The 16,053-nt window shown below is 44.7% G+C and overlaps 1 protein-coding gene across 3 annotated transcripts in view; it reads left to right on the top strand.

The window, feature by feature from the left end:
- Positions 1-16,053, top strand: part of MXRA7 (matrix remodeling associated 7) — a 78,002-nt gene that overhangs the window by 45,190 nt on the left and 16,759 nt on the right. For 2 of the 3 annotated variants that reach the window (XM_069752102.1, XM_069752101.1), the window contains exon 3: positions 7,875-7,971. In XM_069752102.1, coding sequence (XP_069608203.1) covers positions 7,875-7,971 — 97 coding nt within the window. Of the gene's footprint in view, positions 1-7,874; positions 7,972-13,056; positions 13,122-16,053 lie in introns of all 3 variants that reach the window. The other variant, XM_069752104.1, reaches the window with a different exon arrangement.

Genomic DNA, 16,053 nt, shown 5'->3' with positions numbered 1-16,053 from the left:
ACAGGAGTGAATTCAGCCACAGAATTCACAACAGACTTGAGGAGAACTACAAGCATCAGGAACCCAGAGAGCAGCGCAGTAGGGAGGCTTCCAACCCCACCAAGCTAGGGGAATTCTGAACTGCTTCAAGGCTGCCCGGATCTCCAATACCACTTGTTACCTGTGTCCTCCAAGCATTCTTGCACCCCAACGTCCACAACCCCTCAAAGACTGTTCTGGTAGCCATGGGGCCCCGCTCCACCTGTGGGGAGTCAAACCATCTCAGCTACAACACCATCGTCCCCAGCGGTCCCTTTAAGCAGCGTCGGCCATCACTGGCCGAGTACCACAGGTGGCGTCACGAATAATCCCCTTTTCCTATTTATTCTTTTCCATAATCCATCCCCTTTAATTGTGCCTCCAGGGCCACGGACCAGGTCACTGATGCCGAGACCGCCCCTTTAAGAGTCGTGCGACCCGGTTCCGAGTACTCCACGGCCCTAGCGGGTGTTGCATAAACACTAGCAATAGTACCTCAAGATTAAAAGATCTGTAGACGGGGCTGCTACCAAAATAAGAAAAAAACAGCCCAATTGAAGTTCATGAAGTGTGCATGGGAGAGGTTACTGACCATAGCCAGAAGGTACCTGTAGAGAGAGGTACATGTTGCCTGGAGAGATGCGCCTAAGAACCACGATATATAAGAACCACGATATAGCAGGCCAAAAGTTGCAAATCTGACCGGTCTGGGAGCCAACCTCACGCGTATTGCCGCGTCACCCACAGCTTCCTCAGGGGAATAACGAGCCAGCGTCACTGTCTCCGCCATCGAAAAAATCAAACATGAAGAGGAAGTCAGGGTTGCAAATGATAAATCGACATGCGGTGGGTACAATGACGCCAACGCTGAATGGACGCCGGCGTCACATGTCACCACAACAGCACGGCAGTCCCAGTAGATGGAGTGCCAACACTGCAGGAATGGCATGGGAGGTGAGTATAAGCTTTATTATTTTATGGGGGCCAAGCAAGAGGTATGAGAAAAAGTTGTCCACTTAACATTTAATAATTCCCCCAGAGTCCCACCCACATACAGTAAACTGATAATGTCCTCCGAGTCCCCCTTCAACATACAGCAAAAAAGACCTGAGTTCTACCACTAAAAAGTAATAATGCATCAAAATTTTTTAAAAAAAATATGTATACAGCCTCCCACAGCCCATCACAGGCTACAGCAAGGTCTAACTGTATTAGTGTGCTGTACACACCCATACAATTATTAATGGAAGTCCCTCCGGGTGGACCCCTCGATGGGCATGGGCTGCGGGTGTCCCACCTCCCCATAGCAACGCTGCTGATTAGTAGTTATACTCTAGTGGGATCTGATGGAAAATTGGAAATGAGCTGAACTGCAATTGATGATTGAGGCAGCTCCCGAGGAGGCTTGGTGTGACTGTTCATGAGCCACTATCCTTCACTGTGTATGGCCACCAGTGAAGGCCCTGCTAGGCTAACACTAATTATTTGTGTGAATCCCTTGTGGTTTGGACTGTGCGCAGGTGATGTTACTGGAAGTGACGTACATCCTGCACATTTCCAGAAACATAATCACACTAAGCACATTTACATTAGCAGGTAAAATCTTCATCTATGAAATCATTTGTCGTTTGCTGTCAAGTTTTTAAAAATTGTATTTAGCTGGTGATAACCAACAACCCACAATGTTTGTCACCCAAATACTTCAGGCTGTATTATATGGCCATCGATGAAGCAATATAAATGATTGAGTCAGTATTTCCCCTCAGCTCAGTCCTATGTGGCTATAAATGGCTATATCATGCTGTAGGCAGGGACGTATGCAGCCCTCCGCAAAGCCCTCAAACACTAATGTGAACTCCTCTCAAGTGTGGATGACAATGATAATAATATTGTTCCATACCCTTTGGCTTCCATTTTTTTTATATTGACCCCCTACTAAGTGTCGTAAACAATATATGGGATCCATTTTGGTATTTAAAACGGAAATCTGCAAGTAAAAGTAAGAAAACTAAATGAAAAAGGTTATACTCTTTCTTTTGGTGGAAAATATGGAAGGGAACGGAGAATTAAAATGTGCTAATTTAAATGAGCAGAATCAGCTGTGGAGGATATCCACTATTAAAACATAACTTTTAATCATAGATATAAAATAATGCACACCCAAAACAAGACACAAACAAAAGCAATTAATGTGCTCAAGTGAACCAGTGCTCAGAATTAAAATTTGGATTGGTCTCACCAAAGATGACGGACAGCCATGCGCTTCCAAATGTGGGAACAAGGTCCAGGATTGTGGAGTGGGGGCAGGGCTAGGAAAGCACTGTCTACCCCTGTATACCCCTGTGTAACTCCTGTCCTCACAAGGACAGGCCCCACATGGACCTCCCTATGGGAACCCGCCACACCAATGTGTACGTGAAGGCAGAGTCTATTTCTTCTCCAAAACATAGATCCTTATCCTCCCTCTCTTGGGAGGATAAGGATCTATGTTTGGGAGAAGAAATAGACTCTGCCTTCACGTACATATTGGTGTGGCGGGTTCCTAAAAGATGTACACTATATGAACAAAAGTATTGGGATACACTTCTTAATCATTGAATTCAGGGTTTTCATTCAGTTCCATAATCATATGTGTAAAAAACTCACTCCTTGTCTTTACTAACATTTGTGAAAGAATGGCTCAATATAAAGAGCTCGGTGAATTTGATTGTGGCCTTGTAGGACGTCATCTTTGTGACAAGTCAGATTATGACATTTCTACCCTCCTAAATATTCCACGGTCAGCTGTGAGCGGTATCATAGAAAAGTGAAAGAGTTTAAAAGCTACAGCATCTCAGTCACAAAGTAACAGTCCTGATAAAAGTCACAGAGCATGGTCACCAAGTTCTGAGGAGCATATTGCATAAACGTGACCAACGCTCTGCTGACTCAGTCAGTTAGTCTAGACCTCCTCTAGCTTATACATTAGCACAAAAATGATGGCAGGAGCATTATGGCATGGGTTTCCATGGATGAACAGCTGTGAAATATTTTTACATCATCAAGCACAATGCCAGGCATCGTATGGGGATGTGTAAAGCCACCACTACACTCAGGAGTAGAATGAACGTGTTCTGTAGAGTGACGAATCATAATACATTATCTGGTGGAAGAATCAGGATTTGGCGAATGCCAGGAGGACGTTATCTGCCTAACTGCATTGTGCCAATTGTAAAATTTGGTGGAGATGGGATAATGATGTTATGGGGTTGTTTTTCATGGTTACTACCATAGCTGGAAATCTTAAAGGCTTTATATACTAGGACATTTTGGATAATTGCATGCTTCCAGCTTTGTACACAGGGGTACAGGCATGGTCGAACAGAAAAGATCCTTCTCCAACCCTATACCAGGTTTTTTATAGAAGAGCATGCCATGAGTCCTGAAGTCAGCTCCAGCAAACACAGCTTTGGATGAACTAGAAAGGAAATTGTGACCCAGGACATCTCCTACAACATCAGTGTTTGATCTCACAATTGTTCTTCTGTACTAATGGGTAAAAATTCCCATAGATGCTCTCCAAAATCTTGAGGAAAATTTTCACAGAAGAGTGGAAGCTGTTTTAGTTGCAAAGAGAGATCCAACTCTACATTATTGCCTATGGGTTTATAATGGCATGGCATAAAAGTCCCTGTAGGTGTAATGTGTAGGTGTCCCAATACCGTTATTCATATAGTGTAAATCCAGTCTGGGGATACTAGGATATTCCATTCTTTCATGATTAACCTCTGGTGTCCCGTTCAATCCAGAGGACAAAGGTGTGAATGTCCCACTGGCTGTACAGTGCAGTACCCATTCACCCATTATCTAGGGCTATGCAGTATTGTTCTATCCAGGGAAGGAACATGGCAAAAAACTTGCAGCGCTACTTAACCCCTTCTTTCTGAGTGGTGTGTGTTTCTGCTATTAGAGAACCTATGAGCTTGGATTTTATATGGCACTGATCTACTTCTAATGATTCTAGTGAATTGGATTTTATTAGACAGTTGGTAGACTTGGAGCTTTGTAAAGTTATTTCAGTTATCACATCACAGGGCAGAAAAGGGTGGAATATCATGTGTTATATCCCCGGAGATGTGAAATCAAAGACTAATGTAAAACCACTGAGCATTAACTTAGACTTAAAAAAAGAAAAGGACTCTGAAGGAATGTGAGTGATATAAAACACAGAATATTGGTTTTGACCCATACAGAAGTCATTGGGCCCAGTACAAATGTTTTACCAGTGCCTGTCCCGTGTAACATATTGTCCCCTTAAAAATATAGTTTTAATCAAATACTCTTAAAAATACCACTTCCCAGTGAAAACAGAGAAAAATATATATATGAATCTCTTTTGTGCACCTATCCTCATATGATAGCCCTACGCTTACCTGCTGTCCCTTCCTAACAGTGGAGGTTGGCACCCTGATAGATTTGGCGCCCCCACTCCGCGGCGGCTAACACCTGCTCACCCTGTTAAGTGACTAACCAACTATAGGAGGGAAAACAATGAGCAAATGAAAGAAATGACAGAAAGCGTAGGGTACGAGAACATAAAGGTGCACAAAAAATTATTATATCCACCTCCTATATTGGAATCTCGTGTAGGACGGTTAAAACGCTAGAAAAAACATAATTGGAGCAAAAAAGATCTGTGTGCTCAAAAGCGTTTTGGTGTAACGGTCCTACTGCACCCCTTACAGGGATATGGCTGTGTGCATAGATAACGAGATAACAATGGGAGGACAGATATATATTAAAGGCCCCTTCACATTAAGCGACGCTGCAGCGATACCGACAACGATCCGGATCGCTGCAGCCAGGGCCGGCGTCAGCACCCGGCACAGCGGGCAAATGCCGGGGCCTTGGGAAGAAAGGGGGGCCCACTAGCAGCTGGGAGAGCAGAGCAGGAGATAACATGCTCTCTCCGCCCACAAAGTCACTGCTGGCTGCGTTCTCTTAACCCCTATGTGCCAGCTCTGACACAAGCATCTTCTCACTCAGTCAGTGCAGCCAGGCAGGCACACATAGGGGTTAAGAGAAGGCAGCCAGTGTGACTGTTTGTGGGCGGAGAGAGCAGTTCTCTGCTCTGGCCCCTGGCTGGCTGCAGACAGTGCTGCTGAGCTGAACTTATCAGGAAGATTCCGGAGGAGCTAGTCCTACCAGAGTGCAAAGGTATCCAGCAATAATTGCAGGTGGTCCTGTGGCTCAGTCTGCTGCTGTCTGTCTCTGCTGCCTAAAAATGTGGGTGATGTCTGGAGGAGCAGCTGGTGGGGTGCAGCCTGCAGCCACCCAGCTCTCCCAGAACCCCAGAATATATGCATGCTGCACCAAACCTGCACCAGTGGGGTAGGAAGAAGCTTAACCCCTTCCCATCTGTATGAAGGTTATTGCTAAACCTTAAATATAACAATCTGACCCGCATAAATGGGGTTAACCAGATGCCAGGAGGAAGGGGAGCTGCTGCCATGTGGGCTGTAGGTTGGGGCCCGTGGCCCCATGCTGGTGACTGGAGGGACTCTGCCCAGTGCTGGCATGTGGGTGATTTCTGCTCCGGAGTCTCAGCTTCTCTCCTCCTGGTCACACTGTGCAGTCACAGCAACATTGGTTGTCTCTGTCCAGGTCCCAGCAGCTGCCACCGCTCCCACCACGGACATGGCATCACTTAACCCTTCCTCTGCAGCCACCGGCAACAAATCCACATTATTCCTTGATTAAATCAGGTTCCAACCCAATAGAGGAGCAGACATTTCCTGCTGCCATTAGGGTCCGGGAGGGGGTGACATTGGCTGCCCTGCTACTCTGTAGTGGGGGGTGACAAGTGTAACATGGGGTAACGATGAAGGAGAAATGCACAGGATAATAGTGAGAGCGACAGAGGGCAGTGTATGGTATGGAGCAGTCACGGGTGGGCTGCAGGATCCCCCCATACTGTACATGATTGCTCGGGACAGGGAGGCGTTTAATGAGCTTCTAATGACGGGGCACTAATTGGGTCATTAGGGTTTGTGGAAAGGATTCAGCATCAGGTCCCTCATTAATGCCCGAGCGATGTTACTTTGTAGCACAGATCTGTTAGGGCCGCAAAACCAAACAACGTTGTTTATGTAGAAAAGTCTTTGTTTCATAGAAAAACTTAAAACAGAAAAGATTTTCTGATACAACAACGCCCTGCTCACGACACTGCACAGCACCTCTCCTGTATATATACACTGCACAGCACCTTTCCCCCTGTATATATACACTGCACAGCACCTTTCCTCCTGTATGTATACATTGCACAGCACCTCTCCTGTATATATACACTGCACAGCACCTTTCCTCCTGTATATATACACTGCACAGTACCACTCCTCCTGTCCTGTATATATACACTGCAGAATTTACAATAGCTGTCACTCATGTAAGAAGTGAAATCTGGCATTGTACTATACATTTCTCTGCCGTATCTGTGCATCATAAATCGGGTATGTGTTAAAGGGAGGGGGCCCACTGAGACTCTTTCGCCCGGGGCCCTCAAAAACCTGGAGCCGGCCCTGGCTGCAGCGTCGCTGTTTGGTCGCTGGAGAGCTGTCACACAGACAGCTCTCCAGTGACCAACGATGCCGGTAACCAGGGTAAACATCGGGTTACTAAGCGCAGGGCCGCGCTTAGTAACCCGATGTTTACCCTGGTTACCATCCTAAAAGTAAAAACAAACAAACACTACATACTTACCTACCGCTGTCTGTCCTCCAGTACAGTACAGGAGGAGTGCAGAGCACAGCGCTGGAGGACAGACGGCTGTAGGTAAGTATGTAGTGTTTGTTTTTTTTTACTTTTAGGATGGTAACCAGGGTAAACATCGGGTTACTAAGCGTGGCCCTGCGCTTAGTTACCCGATGTTTACCCTGGTTACCAGTGAAGACATCACTGGATCGGTGTCACACACGCCGATCCAGCGATGTCAGCAGGAGTCCAGCGACGAAATAAAGTTCTGGACTTTATTCAACGACCAACGATCTCCCAGCAGGGGCCTGATCGTTGGTCGCTGTCACACAGAACGATTTCATTAACGATATCGTTGCTACGTCACAAATAGCAACGATATCGTTAACAATATCGTTATGTGTGAAGGTACCTTAACAAATGACCTGGTTCAGTCTTAGATAAATCATGTGCATGGCAGCACCTCCCTGGTAAAGATTAACAGTGGTCATAATCAGTGCTTTACAAAATGTTCAGCAGTATTGCATATCTCAGTATAGCTCCTAATATCCATAGGCACACAGTAGTTTCAAAATGCCATACCGGAAAAAGAAATAGAAGAATACACTCAGCTGTACATTAGATGAAATAATATGTAAACAATCACCAATAAGCTCTGATGACCAAAGGTAGGTGCCTATACACATGCAAAGTCTAGTAGACAAAAATAGGTGGTTCCAAAGACAGCTAACAGAAAGGGTGTTAACCCCAAGAAAAACCACTTAGCTGTCAGCAAACGCCCCAGTGTTACCAGTGCCTGTCCCCCAGTGGTCTACAGCTCAGTATTTGTCTATATGGGATAACATAACACTCAGTAGGACCTCATTTTTAATGATTCTTCCAAACCTGACGTTCTGGTATGTATTGACTTGGTCATCAATGATTCAGTCTTAGCTTGGCCCAGTTGGCCCATGTGGCTATGAGTTTTTTTCTAATTCTAGCAAATGATCTACTTGAGGTAAGTTTTTTTCTAATGTATTTACATATTATAGTACCACTTGTTCTTTGCTTCTCAAATCTGGTATGAAATAACTGGAATACTTTTGCGAAGTTCCATGCCACTCTCTTTTTTGTCTTTTTATTTTCAGATGACGAGGCATTCTCCTTTAAATATCAACCAGGAAAACTGCGAGGTAGTGATTATGAGAGCATGCTAACAAAGGAGGAGTTAGAGGAGGAGCAGAGGTAAGTCCATTCATTGCTGGAACCCCTTGCATGTCATGCACTAAACGTGACTCAGATGTATGGTTGCGAATCAGAGACATATCGGATTTTGTTGGTTTTTGTAGACCATTCTTTTTGAAATACAGCCTAGCATAAGGAAATTATTCTGTTATGCTGACAACCCTGCACAAGAGCTTGCAATCAACTTGAATACTGACGAATTTGCAGCTATTCATTTACACATATGTCCCTGACTTAAATAATACATGTCAGTAAATCATACAGTAAATGTCAGTAAATGCTGACTGGTACAAATAGTCCATTAAATGTGCTTCTCTAAGTGTGAGATAAAATGGAGTCCTGATATTATTCCAACTGCAACCTGTCCTAGTCACATGTTAGTGCGGGCTTCAGACTAAAGACATACAGCTCTGGAAATGTGTGTCTCAACTGACAAGATCTGTAGCATCACACATACAGTGGCTTGCAAAAGTATTCACCCCTTGGCTTCTAACCTATTTTGGTACATTAGAACCTGCATTTAAATATTTTTGTAATCCGATTTGCGTGTGATGAATCAGCACTAATAGTCTAACTTGGTGAAGTGAAGTGAGAAAAATATAGGCATAAATTACATTTATGGGATCAAACAAATAAAAATTGGCATGTTAATATATTCACCCCTTTTGCTATGAAGCCCCTAAAAACTTCTGGTGAAAGCAATTACCTTCAGAAGTCACAAGCTTAAGGTACCGTCACACTCAGCAACTTTGCAACAAGAACGATAACGATCCGTGACGTTGCAGCGTCCTGGATAGCGATCTCGTTGTGTTTGACACGCAGCATCGATCTGGATCTGGATCCCGCTGTGCCATCGCTGGTCGGAGCTAGAAGTCCAGAACTTTATTTTGTCGTCAGGTCGGCGTGATTCGTCATGTTTGACATCAAAAGCAACGATGCCAGCAATGTTTTACATGGAGCTAACAACCAGCGAGAACGATAAGTGAGTCGCCGTTACATCACTGGATCGCTCCTGCATCGTTCAGTTGTTGCCGGTGTTTGACGTCTCTACAGCGACCTAAACAGCGACGCTGCAGCGATCGGCTCGTTGTCTATATCGCTGCAGCGTCGCTGAGTGTGATGGTACCTTTAGCGAGACAAAGAAAACCTGTGTGCAATCTAAGTGTCACATGGTTTGTCAGCATGTTCACCTTTTCTGAAAGGCCACAGAGGCTGCAACACCATTATGCAAGAGGCACCACTAGCCAAACACCATGAAGACCAAGGAGATCTCCAAAAAAGTCAGGGGCAAAGTTGTTGAGAACTACAAGTCAGGTTTGGGTTATAAAAAATTATCCCAATCTCTGATGATTCCCCCGACCACCATCAAATCCATTATCATCAAATAGTAAGAAATGGATGAATATGGTACCACAATAAACCTGCCAAGAGATGGCCACCCACCAAAACTGTCAGCCTGGGCAAGGAGGTCATTAATCAGAGAGAGGCAGCACAGAGACCAAAGGTAACCCTGAAGGGGCTGTAGAGTTCCTAAGAATACACTGGAATATTTCTCCAAATGACTACAATAAACCATATACTCCATAGAAGTGGTCTTCATGGAAGAGTGGCCAGAAAAACGTCTTTACTCACACACAAAAATTGGAAGAATCATTTTGAGTTTGCCAAAAGACATGTGGGAAACTCCCCAAATGTATATAAGAAGGTGCTGTGGTCAGATGAGACCAAAATTGAACTTTTTGGCCACCACGGTAAACGCTATGCTTTGCCCCAACACAGCTCATCACCCAAAGAACACCATCAGCAGGGACAGGGAAAATGTCCTAGTTGAGGGGAAGATGGATGTTGCGAAATACAGGGATATTCTTGAGTAAAACCTGTTTCAGTCTGTAAGTGATTTAAAACTGGGACAAAGGTTCACCTTCCAACAAGACAATGACCCAAAGCATACTGTGGAAACATGTAAATGTTTTGGAATGGCCTAGTCAAAGCTCAGACCTTTATTCAGTGGAGAATTTGTGGTCAGACTTGAAGATTGCTGTTCGCCAGAGGAAATCATCTAATTTGAAGGAGCTGGAGTAGTTTTGCCTTGAGAAATGGGCAAAAATCCCAGTGGCAAGATGTGGAAAGCTAATAGAGACTTATCCAAAGCAACTTGCAGCTGTAAATGCTGCAAAAGGAGGCTCTACAAAGTACTGACTTTAGTGGGTGAATAGTTACAGTATACACACTGAAGTTTTCAGTTATTTTGTCCTATCTGTTGTTTGCTTCACAATAAAAAGAAAACCAAATGTTCACAATTGGAGGCATGTTCTTTACATGAACTGATGCAGCCCTCAAAAACAAGTGAAATTCCAGGTTGTGAGGTAGCAAAACACGAAAAATGGCAAGGGGGTGAATATTTTCACTGTACACCGTCAGCGGCCAGGAGCACAGTGTGAAGTACATGTTTCATCTTCCGCTCCGTAGCAGTGCAGGGAGACTGACTGCACTCAACTGGAAAAGAAAGTAGCATTGAGGAGGATGAAGCTGGAGATGACACCCTGTGTGCACAGGGAGGAAGATATATATTTCTTCACATATGACAACCGTCCTCCCGCTGTCGACTGAAGTATGTGTGATATGGGAGCTGTATGTCTGCAGTTTGAATTATATCAGTGATGCCATTTTATCTCATTCTTGGAGAACCCTTTTAAAGGTTATGAGCACAATGAGTCTTTTTGCTGAGTTTTTGGAAGCATAAACTCCAAGTATTTGAAGAATTGTGAGTTTTTCAGGAGGAGTTGGAAAGTTTGTGCTCAGTTTTTTTTTTTAAAAATTCCAAAAACTCAGTGTGAACATACCTTCAGGCTGATCAAAAATGGCCCGCTCTTATTTTACAAAGCCACATATGGGTCATAACATGCTCCTTTGGGGGTCATATTACGGCAAACCTGTATGGTATCCATAGCATATTACAGATTATACAGACCCATGATACCAACAATGCCATGTGCATGGACCCTATGGTGGTAGTAGATGAATACAGATATTATGTGACTGGAAAAGTATTTAGGCTACCAATTTACAATTTTCTCTCCAAATTGGTTACAACTGCTGTACAGCACGTGGAAGGATAGACCCCAAATAAAGTTGGCCAACTCCCCTATTCAGTAGGTCGTGTGAATGCACACAGTCACCTAGGTAACATCTATAATATAACGCTGGGAGCGTAACTCTGTCCGAAGCCTTTATAGACTGCGCAGGCGTGACGCTCCTAGCGTTACATTATAGAGTGTCAGGAAAAAAAAATGGCGCCGGAAGGCGCGGACTGCCGAGAGCAGGGGTCGGGAGCAGGGGGACACCGTGCACATATTTGTGCCCTGATTATGCTGTGGCACTTCATGCCACAGCAATTTGTTACTTACGCCATTCCTTTCCGCCCCGCCCATTTTCTTCATCCTCCTGCTGCTGGAATCGGCGCCTGCGCAGTCAGTGCTTTCCGGCGCCATTTTCTTGAAGACACACTGCAGGTGTGTCTTCAAGAAAATGGCGCCGGAAAGCGCGGACTGCGCAGGCGCCGATTCCGGCAGCAGGACCAAGAAAATGGCGGCAGAAAGGAATCAGGTGGCGCAAGTAACAAATTGCTGTGGCATGAGGCTGTGGCACTACATGCCACAGCTATTTGTTACTTACGCCACCTGATACGGGGCATATATTATGGAGCAGCGTATGGGGCATAGGGACGGGAGCAGCAAATTAAAGAACGGTGGCGCAGGATGGGAGCAGCACATGACAGAATAGGGCAGCACATGACAGAACGGGGGTGCAGGATGGCAGCAGCACATGACAGAACAGGGGTGCAAGATGGAAGCAGCACATGACAGAACGGGGGTGCAGGATGGGAGCAGCACATGACAGAACGGGGGCGCAGGATGGGAGCAGCACATGACAGAACGGGGGTGCAGGATGGGAGCAGCACATGACAGAACCAGTGTGCAGGATGGGAGCAGCACATGACAGGATGGAGGCGCAGGATGGGAGCAGCACATGACAGAACGGGGGCGCAGGATGGGAGCAGCACATGACAGAACGGGGGCGCAGGATGGGAACAGCACATGACAGAACGGGGGCGCAGGATGGAAACAGCACATGACAGAATGGGGCGCAGGATGGAGCAGCACATGACAGAACAGGGGTGCAGGATGGCAGCAGCACATGACAGAACGGGGGTGCAAGATGGAAGCAGCACATGACAGAACGGGGGCGCAGGATGGGAGCAGCACATGACAGAACGGTGGCGCAGGATGGGAGCAGCACATGACAGAACCGGGGCGCAGGATGGGAGCAGCACATGACAGGATGGGAGCAGCAAATGACAGAATGGAGGCGCAGGATGGGAGCAGCACATGACAGAACGGTGGCGCAGGATGGGAGCAGCACATGACAGAACCAGGGCACAGGATGGGAGCAGCACATGACAGGATGGGAGCAGCAAATGACAGAATGGAGGCGCAGGATGGGAGCAGCACATGACAGAACGGTGGCGCAGGATGGGAGCAGCACATGACAGAACCGGGGCGCAGGATGGGAGCAGCACATGACAGGATGGGAGCAGCAAATGACAGAATGGAGGCGCAGGATGGGAGCAGCACATGACAGAACGGGGGCGCAGGATGGGAACAGCACATGACAGAATGGGGGCGCAGGATGGAGCAGCACATGTCAGAATGGGGGCGCAGGATGGGAGCAGCACATGACAGGATGGGGACGCAGGATGGAGCAGCACATACCAGGATGGAGACCATATACCAATATAAATGCTCGCCACCCGGGCGTAGAACGGGTTTAATAGCTAGTAACATATAAGATGATAAACTGACCAAAGGGTGAAGTCGTTATATACCAAGTTCTTCTTTCCTGGAATAGGGGTTGGTAACAACAGGGGTTCCCACTGTGACTGTTGCTATTGGTCTCCCCTCTCCAGCTTATATAATGGCTGTAACAATGATATTCCATAATTGTCATATCTATTAATATTTGTGTGATATGTGCACCCGATGAGATGCACAGCGTTGTGGTAAGCATCGTGCATTTGCCTTTCAGGATTGAGTTGACCTCTGATCTCACATCCCTGTAACACGTACAGTGCCCACGCACTGTTACATGTGGTAAGACATTACAACCCATGTGTTAGTAAATAGCCTCCAGTAAAACTCATTAATGTGTCTGTTACATAACCCTGTATCCCCCTACCCTCCATTTATGACCATTACTACTATATCTCTAGTATTGGAAATGCTAAAGGTTCTCATTTTCTATAGCTAAGTACCTGCAATGAAGCTTTGTGAATCTACCCATTGCATAGTACGCTTCTGGCAATTTCCTTTATAATCTTATTATAGGAATCAGTCACTTTGAATTATGTTAATTTCCGCGTAGATACCGTCTGTAGACTATCCTTTTTTAGTGAATAGTGACTGTTACATGGACAAATAACCATGTGTGTTGCAAAATATACCAACCCCGGGTGCTGTTTTGGCCACAATCTACCATAGTATTTAATGGCAGTAGCTCTTATGATGCTGCTAAACGCCTTAAGCGGGATGATATAATATGCAAATTGCCTCTTCCGAAATAGCGGGATGAATAAATGATGCTGTTTCGCCCCCAAGTGTTTACTATGTGTCACTACACAAACATTTCTGAAGAAATTAAAGAGAACCTTTACCACTTCAGTGACCCACTCAATACCCATGCAACCCATATTAATGAACAAGGTATACTAGTGATTTACTTATTTTTAATTGTTAGAATTGATTTTGTTTTAGACTGATTATGTACACTTTTATAGTAGGATAAATCACCATCAGGCCATTGATCACAATATGCACAGTGTAAACTAATGCATTGCATGGAGAAGACAGCAATCCTGACACATCACATGTCACACTATTGCTTGGTGGTGTGATCCTATTCAATACACGCAGGTGACAAAGTAAGGCTTTTGTGAAGGCTTTGTCCCAGATCAGTGGTGTAAGTACGGGACCGGGAGAGGCAAATAAACCATGAGCCATCAGCCCATCTGCCAAGATGAAGAAGATGTATGTAAGAAGTGGACAAGGTAGCTTGTTGGGCCAGGCCTTGGTGCAGATTTTACATAAGGGTATAAGTGCTTCAAGTTATGCCTCTATGTGGGGACATAATTGATCCTACATTTATTTTATGAGAGATATAGCTAAATCTAGCACAGTGCAGAATTCTGCTATTTCTATTTACTCTTCAGCACAGCAGGCTTTAATGGAGCATTCAACTCCTCCTTTCGGTGGCTTTGCTGAAGTCCCCCATTGTGTCCATCATTGGGAGTCCTAATAGTGGGACCCATGGCGATGTCACAGTTTTCACCTATAAATGATAATGGAATGGTGATAACTTGCTTAGACCAGAATGTCCCTTTAATGGCCGTACATCTTCAACAGCACTTATTTGACCTATTGCTATTCTTCTCTACCTGGTTTGACCGATCAAGCTTAGACAACTTTGAATCTTCTTATTTTTCTTGAAGATAAAGGATTAGGCTTGATAAAATCCAGCATGTTTGATCCTTTTCCCCCCAATATCTTCTATCAGTAGAAGGTCTGCACACCCCCATACACTTAAGATAGATGACAAATCCTATTGAAACCAGTAGATTTGGCTAGCTTTTCTCTTCTGTGTATGGGCACCTTTAAACCTTTGTTCAGTAACCTGATTCTTTGCCGAGATCCGATGATCACTTGACGTTACAGAGCTGAAATCATGAAGCCATTGTCAGCTTGTGATTATAACCTCTGTTACTAAATAGACAAACATACGTGTTCATTGTATAACCCCAATTCCAAAAAAGTTGGGACGTAGTGTAAAATGTAAAGAAAACAAGAAACCAATGATTTGAAAATCTCCTAAGCATATTTTTGCACCATAGATCATAGAGCAGTGGCACATTTCAGAAGGACATTTTTCAATTTCATTAGAAAAATTAAGAAACTAACTTAGAAAAATATTTAGAATTGAGAGTCCTCAGTGGTTGATACCTTTTAATGGCTAACTGAAAAGATGGTAACAAATTGCAAGCTTTCGAGACTACACAGGCCTCTTCATCAGGCGAAGACTAAAAGAAATTCTGCAGAATCACATATTTATGCACAACATAGCACAGAAAAAAAAGGAAAAACCATGGATAAGACAGGTGACATGAAGCAGAATTGCCATGAGTGATAAACAGTTATGTCCATAAATATTGGGCCAGATCTTAGATAAGGGTTGTTTTATTGTCCTCTACTTAGGATCTCTGTTGTGATGACCCCTCATAGTCTGAGGGGCAAGTTCCTTAGTTGATGTAAAAAGACATAAATCCGTGCGACACATTCATTCCTGCATTAAGACTGTCAAAGGTCGTCATCAGTTTATATTCCCAGACTCTTCTGTCTCTCTCAGATTTGAAGCTACCTTTTAACACAAATAATTTCATGTCCATAATGTTATGATTTGGGAGACAAAAATGTATTGCCACAGGTAGATCCATTCTTTTTTCTCTTATTGTGTGGCGGTGAGAATTCATTCTTGTTCTAAGCTTTTGCCCTGTCTCCCCCACATACAGACCCCCAGTTGGACATTTAGTACAAATAATTAGGTATACCACATTAGAAGTGATGCAGCTGAAAGTACCTGGTATCTTGTAGTCCTGATGTGAATTGAGGATCTTTATCTTGTCCGTGGTCATTATAAATGGACAGGTTTTACATTTTTTCTGATTGCAAGGAAAGGTACCTGCAGCTGTTGGAGAGGTGTTGTGAATTCTGCTCTTGGGCTCCCTCCGGTGGTTGTAAGTAGCATTTTTGTGAGTTCTGCTCTTTGGCTCCCTCCTGTGGTTTTGAGTGGTATGGCTGCTTCTTGGATTTAGCTTCAGCAGCTGTTTTCACTGATCGTCTTTCTGGCTCGGCTATATTAGTCTGGCCTTATCCCTCATTCAATGCCAGTTGTCAATTGTTCCTGCCTGGAGTCATTGCTCTTAGGACTTTCCTGACACTCTGACCAGTTCATCAAAGCTAAGTCCTTGCTTGT

This window comes from Ranitomeya imitator, chromosome 2 (genome assembly GCF_032444005.1).
Source record: "Ranitomeya imitator isolate aRanImi1 chromosome 2, aRanImi1.pri, whole genome shotgun sequence".
Classification (NCBI taxonomy): Eukaryota; Metazoa; Chordata; class Amphibia; order Anura; family Dendrobatidae; genus Ranitomeya; species Ranitomeya imitator.
This window is presented reverse-complemented; position numbering and strand designations above follow the sequence as displayed.